Source organism: Ursus americanus, chromosome 6 (genome assembly GCF_024610735.1).
Source record: "Ursus americanus isolate L20-20 chromosome 6, mUrsAme1.1.p, whole genome shotgun sequence".
In the NCBI taxonomy this organism is placed as follows: domain Eukaryota; kingdom Metazoa; phylum Chordata; class Mammalia; order Carnivora; family Ursidae; genus Ursus; species Ursus americanus.
In genome coordinates, this window is record NC_142132.1 from 38,979,459 (window position 1) to 38,989,234 (window position 9,776).

The window sequence follows — 9,776 nt, forward strand, 5'->3', positions numbered from 1 at the left end:
GGCCTCAAACCACACCTGTGGTATGAGTATCCATCATTTTACTCATTTTTGGTTTGTTTCAGTTATTGCAAGAGGACACTATGAATTGTTTTTTGATGTTATTTATATTTATTTGAATTTTCTTCATAGCTTAACATTGATGCCAAAAAGAAAATTAAAACCAAGCTCCCTGCAGGTTAATTTAAGTGATTATTTTGGCACCTAAATGTGCTTGAAGTTAGAATTTGATGCTTTTATATCATACTTGGACTCAATCCACATACCCTATTAGATTTGTGATTTATTCTCTTCTAACTTGGGATGCAAGAGAATTCACCTAAATCCTGAGACTGAGTTCTTTGGATTTGCAGATGTCTTGGGGATGTTGTAGATAGTGAGGTCTGAAGACAGTCTGTTTAAAATGATCTTTTGTTAGTGATTACTGATATATGTAGAGGCAAGATTAATTTATATTTCTGAAAATTTCACTTGTGTATAGTCTAATATCCAGTGCAAGGAGAAAAATTATAGCAGGGATTATGGAATTCCAAACTCTGAAAGAGTCTTTAGGGATCATCTGATCCAACTCCTTCATAGCATAGCTGGGAAAAATGCAGGCAAGGGAGTTAAGTGACTTGGCCAAAGTCATAGATCTAGAGAGCTAGCAGATGGGTGAGGACTGAACTCAGGCCTCCTGTGTCCGGTTCCAACCTGTCCGACACATGCTTATGTTGCAATGTGTACCCAAATAGAAATGAATGTGAAATAAAAAATGTAATGTGAATTGGTTTCTCTTATTACGATCCAGCCTCTTTATGGTAGCTGTGTCAAGCTTAGCTCTAAGAGCCTATCCAATAGGAACAAGATGGCCTGTGAAGCATTCTTAAAATATATTCTATAGAGAAATAAATTTTGAATGTTTTTATTCATACTTCATTTTTCGTAAGTGGCAAATGACCAGTGATCTAGTATTTCTGTATATAAGAAGGAAAAAGGACTGAAAGGACTTTTCTTTGGATTTCTCTTTTTTCAATAAGAAATACTTAAAGCCAAATTTTCATTTAAACTAAAAAGTAAGAAATGGTACTTCTTGGTAGAGGAAAATGACGATTCATTTTTCCATTTTTATATGTAGTTTAGGTTAATTAGGAACCTTTTAAAATTGAGTGTACTGAAGCTTTAATGTATGTATAAGTTGGTTGAACAGTTTTAATTAAAACTTACCTCTATTTTTAGATTAATTACTTTCAACACTGCAAGATTAATGAGGCCTAGTCATGGTACCTCACATGTTGTGGATACTCAATAAATATTAGTTGGAAATTAGGTAATACTTTGGTATTTTAGAATCTCACATGTATTATAATGTCTTAGATTCTTTCCCAAATTGGGGGATACTCAGCCTTATCAAATTTACTACTTCAACTTAAATATATTTTCCTTCTTACATAATTTTTAAAAACTTTTTATTTGAACATCATTGCAAATATACAAAAAGTTACAAAAGGAAAAAGAAACAACTCTGTGTGTGTGTGTATGTGTGTGTGTGTATGGACATGTATATATATGAATACACATATGCACAATTTTTCTGAACAATTTGAGCTCAAGTTATATGCATTATGCCCCTTTTCCTAGATACTTCAGTATGTGTTTCCTAAGAATAAAATATTCTCTTATATAAACAATTATTAAACTCATAAATGTATATTGATAGAATATTTTTGTCTACTCTATCATCTATATTCCAGTTTGTCAGGTGCCCTAATAAAACCGTTTATAACCCTTTTTTTCCTCCAGTACAGGGTCCAGGGTCAGGTATTGTCTTTAGTTGTCATGTCTTTTAGCCTCCTTTTGAATTCGGAGTATTTCCATAGCCTTTATTTATTTTTTTTTCACTTTTAGGACATTGACGTGTTTAAAGAATACAGTGTTCCTTGAGTTTGTCTGCTGTTTCCTCATAAGTAGGTTGAGGTTATGCATTCTTAGAGCACTGCATAGGTGATATTATCTAGAGGCAGGCAGTTGATGGCCGTATGACCCCATTGGTAATGTTAATTTTGATTACCCAGTCAAGGTGTTATCTGATTTCTCCACTGTGTAGATAGTAATAAGCTAATAAGCGATCTGTGGGAAGACATTCTAAGACAAAATTTTCATTAGATTTGACATCCTTTAATGATTTTTGCCTGATCCAGTCTTTACCATGATGGTTGTTGCAGAAGAGGATTATCCTGTGCTATCTCTCCCTCCACCTTACCATTTAGTCTTTGACTTTCTCCTGTGAGCAAGAGCCCCTCCTTCCTTTTCTCTGTTTATTATAGATTATCAGTGTGGACTCGAGAATTCATATTTTTTCAGTGGTTTGTAATTTATTACTGTATTTAATATTTTGGTGCCCAGCTTGTCCAGATTTGACGAGTGGGGTCTCCTTCAAACTGGCTCCTGTATCCTGAGCACTTTCTTTGCTTTCTGGTATAACAAAATATCCTGGGCTTATCTTATACCTATCCTGTCCTAACTGTGGAATCAGGCATTTGCCGGAGGAATACAGCTCCTTTAAAGGGGGAATGGTATTCGAGACCAATATCTGGGCACTAGAAATGCTCACTGCTGCTGGGGTGTCTTCTTTTAAACACATTAGCAGACAAAGCTAAGAATGCATGCACACACATACACAGACACACAAATGTACGTATCTTACAAGTCTATGAGTACACACTAGAGCCTTCTATTTCAATCCATCCCAGTTACTCTTCTCTTCCCCCATTCCAGGTTTGTGTGTCCCCCTGTAAGGACCCCAGGTCCCAACAATATTAGCACCTTTACTTACTTACTCAATCCTGAAATATATTTAAAAATAGTTTCAAAATTGCTTTGCTTGAACTACTATGGTAAGCAAACCTAGTAAAAAGAATTGGGGATTTGTTTGTAATTCTTTTCTCCTCGCCCAAGACTAGACAGTATATTAGTCATATGTTATGTTCATAAGTTACTTGGGTTGGTTCCTTTTTTCTTGCATCGTTTCCTTTTTTCTTTTCCCTTCAGTGTAGTTATGTTATTCTTTTGAAATAAAATTAGGCTAATTTGGTTTTGTTTGCTTTCAATTATAGGTTCCTCTCCATTCCCATTCTTATTGTTTTATTTTTTTGAATATTTAGAGTATTAACATGCTCTCAAAAATCAAAACTATACTGAAGTTATTCTCCGTAATGTTTTAGTTTGATTCCCACCTCCCTTTTTATGAAGTAAAAGATATGTAACTAGCAAAGAATTATACCTGTGTTATTTTGTTCAGTTTATACCGAGCCTGTTCAATTTTGTCGTTATTTAAAATAAATTTGTCTGTTGACTTTTCTCCAAAGAAGACATACAGATGGCCAACAGACATAAAAAACTGCTCAACATAAACCTCATCATCAGGGAAATGCAAATCAAAACCATAATGAGATATCACCTTATACCTATCAGAATGGCTAAAATCAAAAACTCAAGAAACAAGTATTGGCGAGGATGTGGAGTAAAAGAAACATTCTTGCACTGTTGGTGGGAATGAAAACTAGTGCAGCCACTGTTGAAGACAGTATGGAGGTTCCTCAAAAAATTAAAAATAGAACTACCCTATGATCCAGTAATCGTACTACAAAAACACTAATTCAAAGGGATATATGCACCCCTATGTTTATTGCAGTGTTATTTACAATAGCCAAACTATGGAAGCAGTGCAAGTGTCTATCAATAGATGAATGGCTAAAGAAGATGTATATATATATTCCACATATTTGTGTGTATAATATTACTCAGCCATAAAAAAGAATGAAACCGTACCATTTGCAATGACATGCATAGAGCTAAAGAGTATAATGCTAAGTGAAATAAGCTAGTAAAGAAAGACAGATACTATATGATTTCACTCATATGTGGAATTTAAGAAACAAAACAAACAAAGGGGGAAGAAAAAGAGAGGCAAACCAACAGACTCTTAACTATAGAGAACAAACAGATGGTTGGCAGAGAGCAGGTGGATGGGGGGATGGGTAAAGTAGGTGAAGGATTGAGAGTACACTATCTTGATGAGCATTGAGTAATATATGGAACTGATGAATCACTATATTGTACACTATATGTTAAATACACTGGAATTAAAATAATAAGGTCCTCAAAACTTTTTAAAATGAAAAATGAAATAAACTTTGTCTATTGAGATTAAAGTTATTAAGGAACTTAATTTTTGGAAACATATTCAGGCTCAGTGATTTGTAACTTTGATTCCTGGGGACAGTGGTTCTCAGTGATTTTCCCATTGCAGCGTACCAGAGTTACTATCCAGTGTTCTCAGTAACATTGACTCCATGCTGCAATGATTGGGTGGAGGTGGGAATATAAGAGGGACAAGGGTTATGTTCTCTAACCCATTTTGAGAATGCTTGCTGTAGGGTTAATGAGACCATGAGATCTTCCCACGTGCATTGTTCAGGAAAGATCAGAGACTCCTGTGATACAAAAGACTGGCGACTAGGTAATAAGACAAAATAATCAAATGAAGCAAGCAAACAAAAAGTTTAGTTCCAAATTAATATAAGTGAAAGGAAATACCACCTTAGTGCCTTGACTGTGCTGCCTCAGATGTACCTTACTTTATTTTCCCACAAAGGTGCTTATGTGGGATTTCTGTGGCTTGATGATATTCTCAGAGCATGTCTGAAAAGTCACACAACTAGATGATTTATGCCCGTCTGTATTCGCCATTTGTAATAACACGTATATTAGGTTTATAAATCTTTAATCCAGGATAAAGCTATGGCACACCAGCTATAATTTAGCTGGTTGAAAGAACTAAAGGTGTCTTGATGGGAAGTGTCATAATATAGCTGTGTTTTTTTTCCTCTTTGCTACAGCCTTAATACAGATACTGGCAGCTGCTGTAGCTGAGCGTGATGTGGTTTATTTCACCTTTGGGGACTCAGAATTGATGAGAGACATTTACAGCATGCACACTTTCCTTACGGAAAGGAAACTAACTGTTGGTAAGTAGGAAATAGCCTTAACACTTGGTATCTAGATAGATTGTCCACCATCCAGGACAAACACTTGCTGGAACTAGATGGATCACAGTGGACAAGAAAAAAATGAAAGCGTGACTTTGAGAAGGGTGGACAGAGTCTTAGTTGGACAACATCTGCAGAATCTTTTTTCTGACAAAGTTTCATCTGCTATCTTGAATGAGTATGTCAGCTTATTAAAGTAAGGCCAAGAAGCTGGAGTTTAATATCCATTTTTACTTTTATGCATATAGAAAACTAAAAAAGGGACAATAAAGGAGGATAAATTCAAGTCTAAGAGGCCTCACTCTTAGTCACATTTATCAGACATAACAGCATGCTCATTTGCTGTATTTCAGCTGGACCTGAAAGGCCTTGCTACCCTGGGAGCTGAATATAGAAATAAAGTTGCCACAAACTCCCAAAATGATACATGGCTGATGTACCATGTATAGCCTCTTGTCATCATGAACTAATAAGTAGTTTCTTTAAGGTACTTAATTTTTTTTTTAACTTTACATCAGGAATATCACATTCATGCTTTATTTTCAAAAGCCAAAAGTGAACACATGTTAGTTAGATTAAGATAAAACTGGAGTGTTCTTTAGTAATTTTATCCATCTGCATACCTTAATGTGGAATTGGTCTGGACTTCTACTCTCCAGGAGAAGTATATAAGCTGCTGCTCCGGTATTACAATGAAGAATGCAGAAACTGTTCCACCCCTGGACCAGACATCAAGCTTTATCCATTCATATACCATGCTGTTGAGTCCTGTGCAGAGACCACCAACCAGCCAGGACAAAGGACTGGGGCCTGAGGAGCTGAGTAAATAGAGTCTCCTTCCACCTCTCACCAGAATCATCCTGTTTGACTTGTCTGGTGTAATATACGAACTGACTTAACTTAATATAAACATGTATATAATCCAGTTTGTGGGCAAGGATGCAATCCCTTCCACACACAGGCAGTTGTCAGTTTGTACATGTAAGCCCCCTCCATCCTAACTTACACAGGGTTAGATATATTTTGTTTGCATTTTTTCTATTTCAGTCTTCATTCTTCGGTTTTTCTTTCTTTTGCCCATCAGATTTCCTGTGAAATCCCATGAAAGGTTGTGCTCAGCCTGTCAGGTCTCTTTTTTGATGCCTATATATTATGCACATTGCCTCTGCAGCTAGCAGATCCCAGGGATGCCAGGGAAGAAGTTGAAAACCAAGAACTTTTTTTTTTGAAAACCAAGAATTTTTTAACTGGGTTTGCTAAAGATTTCCCTGTAAGCCTTTCACCCCCAACTCTTGTTATGATTGTGTTGTTTGAGTTTTTTGAATTTTGAAAATGAAGAGGATTTTTTTCCTACATGATACTTAATGCAAATCTCCTAGGTTAAAATGATTTTGTATTTCAGACAAAATAATTTCCAGATACAGTTCTTTTGAGACAGCTCCTTGATGTATAATGGTTTGTCAGTCCTTTCTTCCCTGATCAATTTTTATTCATACTGTTTTTGGAAACTGACCAAGGTGGAAGGAAATGTACAATAAAAGTTTCCCCAAATGGTGTTTAAAAAAAAAAGAAAAGAAAAGATGCAAGAGAGTTGCAGGATTTTTCATTTCTTGGAATTTTTTTTTCTTCTCAAATAGAATTATTGTTTGTTCTATGGTGCTTGAGGCATATTCATATAACCAAAGTTTAGGAACTGGGAACTCATGCTGATTTGTACATATTGAAGTTTCTCTGGTATTCAAAGGTTATATAGTTAATAAATTTTCATTAACAAATCATTTGTCAGAAACTCCCATGTCATCTATATTTTATATATATAAATATAAATATATGTTCTTTAAGTGTGTCTGTGTGCAAGCACATAAAATCCAAATAAAACTGGAGTTACAAAAAACTATTAGGTTTAGGCTTAATCAGGGGGTTTGTTTAAAATCATTTATTTATAATTGTGTTCATTTAAAACTGGCAGCAAACATAAATAAGAATGTCTTTCGGAGGTTAAAATGAAAGCTGATTCTGCATTAATTGAGAGTAGAGTTTAGTTGTGAAGCATTTATTCATAATTCTAAAATAATCCCAAATTATACTGTTAAAGCTCTAGTTTATAGTCAGCTGTCAGAAAGTGCTATTGGAGGTCAAATCCTAGTAATAAGAAATTTTGGTAGATGGTCAAACTCCTGGTATCAGTATTGGCAGGAAAAAATTGGGCAGTGGCCAATGTCTGCAGCTCTTTAGAGATTGAGAGGTTAATGGAATTTGGCACCTGATGGCAGCCACTTGTGATTAACGAAGTTCTTTACCATAGTAACTAAGATTTTTAATCATCTCCCTAAATCCAAGGTGTCTGGCTTTATTTCTACTGATACTAAAGTGTTCTCTTCCCATCCCAACCCATCCTGAGCTTTGGTTAAGCATTCATGGTTATATTTCATTTCTTTTTTCTGTTTCCATATCTTTCCCTCTTACCCAGCCCCAGGACTAAGTGAACAGTTGTTTAAAACATTACATGAACAGTATAGAATGGTTCGTGTGGTAGAGAAGTCATTAAATCCAGGTAAGAAGACCACCCAGCCTAATATTCCAGAACATAGAATCTAAGACTGAACTCTTAGTGCTGAACAGGCTTAGTGGCTGGGCCATCTACCTGAGTGCCTCTCTCTTTTGAGGGTTTTCCAAGAATAAAACCTGCCTACTTTGTCCCAGTACATTCCAGGATTGGGACAATTTAATCAGATGGAACATAAAGAGAACTAATGTCCGTTTTTTGAGGCAGGAGGGATGCCCTCTGTAAAAGGAGGAAAAAATCAGACATCTAATTAATATTTAGTCTAAAACATTTAACAGCATCTTTTTATTCCCTTCCATTAGGGGTTTATTATTTCATTTCATGTTGTTTTTTCATCTGTTGAGGCATGAAACAATATTTTAGTTTAGAATTCTTAGGTGGTTAATATAGCTCACTTGCTTTAGACTTTCTGTCTAGCTCACTCAAATGCCGTAACAGTTTAAGGAAGTAATGTGGAGTAATGGAAAGGATATGAGATTTTAAATCAGACAAACTGCGTTCAAATGCTAGCCACATCCCTTGCTAATTCTCTAAATAAACTGAATTTCTGAGCCTTATTTAACTCATCTAGAAAACAGGCTATTAGCACTTATTAGGAAATACTATACATAAAGAAGTGCTTATGGGGTCTGGCACATAGTTGGTGCTCAATAAATGTCAACTATTGTAATTGACCCGGAAACATTTATGGAGCATCTACTGTATATTAGGTACTATACTAGTTGCTTTGCATATTTTAGCCCATTTTTCCAATGGGCTAACAGATGCCCAGAGCTTAGGTAATACCATCTGAACCTCCAGAAATTCATTGTGAAAGGAGACTTAGTCTGTCATCTCTGGAGGAGACCTGATAGAGCAAAGGCTCTGACACTGTTGTTCTCTACCTGGTTCCTACTATAAGTTATTCTTCATAATGAATGACTAGTTATCAGCAGGCTACATTAAAATGTCTCTGAGAGAATTATTTCTTTTCTTGCTGGTTGAAGTGACATTAAGGGCAGGCAGACCCAAATTGGTCTTAAAGCGGAGATTGAAAAGGATATCTAACTAGGCTTCATGACTGCTATACCAGGTATTTAACCAATATTTATTGCTTTGGAAACCGAATATTGATTAAAGTGTCCCAATGCAAGAATATGATGGAGCAAAAAAGTGGCTGGGTTGCATTCTTTAAAACTTCAACAGGAAGAGAAGCAGTTGTGTATAGATTCTCACCTGTTTTGTTTTTTTTTCCCTGTCCTTTCCAATCTGTGTGGCTGCATGTTCATGACTTTTTTCTGATGTAAGGAAAACCTGAATCATAGTATGTCTGCTTTAAAGAGAAGTCCTGTACTTTCTTCATTTAACCTTGTGGATCTGCCCCAATCCTTTGTTTTAGGAGGTAAGGGAAAGACCAGCCATTGCTGGCACCTGCACTCAAATATTTAATCCTGTTCTTGTTTGGGGGCTATAAGAGGGCCCCAGTATGATACTTATGGAACAAACTGCTAAAATCCACTGACCCACTGCTGTTCTCTGTGCCTGTGACAGAGTGCTCTTTGTCCCCCGTCATCAGATTCCCACACAGATCTACTGAGCCTCCAGAGCAGAAGGTTTCCCACGCAAGACAGCCAAAACTGCTATGTCCATCTAATAACTGGTTTTATTTTTCCTGTTTATTTTAAATGTAGGATTACCATCTTATGACAGTTTTGAACTTGGGGATAAGGAGAGGTCTGTGCTAATGTTTACATGATTTTTGCAGGATAACAATAAAGAAATTCTGATTCCCTTGTTACCACTTCTTTTAAATAATTATGCCACTTTTGAGATGTTCATGTACATACTCTCATTTTAAAACTGTAGTGTGTGTCCTAGACATTTGGTGAAAGTTTTTGCATGTAGATTTGTTATTTCACATTAGGTGTTAGGCATGTAGAGATGGTCACTGGCATGAGGGACTTTCCAAAGGTAGAGAGATTCTGGCTGTATTAGTTTTTCATCCTGGCCAGGTTCCTAAGATAATGTTTCCTCTTATTCATTCCCTTTTCCCAATTTCCGTCTTCCAAGAGAGCTCAAATCAGGGACAGGGAAGATGTCTTGAAGGTTCTGAGGACCACTGTCCTTCCGTCCATTCACATATTCATAGACACAGGTGTCTTCTGTGGGTATCCACTGAACTTTCTGCTCAGCTATACAAAGAT

General features: G+C 36.1%; 1 protein-coding gene across 5 annotated transcripts in view; it reads left to right on the plus strand.

Moving 5' to 3' along the window:
- Positions 1–9,370, plus strand: part of PARG (poly(ADP-ribose) glycohydrolase) — a 122,773-nt gene extending 113,403 nt beyond the window's left edge. For all 5 annotated transcript variants that reach the window (XM_045809875.2, XM_045809874.2, XM_045809873.2 and 2 more), the window contains exons 17-18: positions 4,878–5,006; positions 5,687–9,370. In XM_045809875.2, the coding sequence (XP_045665831.1) occupies positions 4,878–5,006; positions 5,687–5,841 (284 nt within the window). In that variant the 3' untranslated portion in view covers positions 5,842–9,370. The remainder of the gene's footprint in view (positions 1–4,877; positions 5,007–5,686) is intronic.
- The last annotated feature ends 406 nt before the right edge of the window (positions 9,371–9,776 follow it).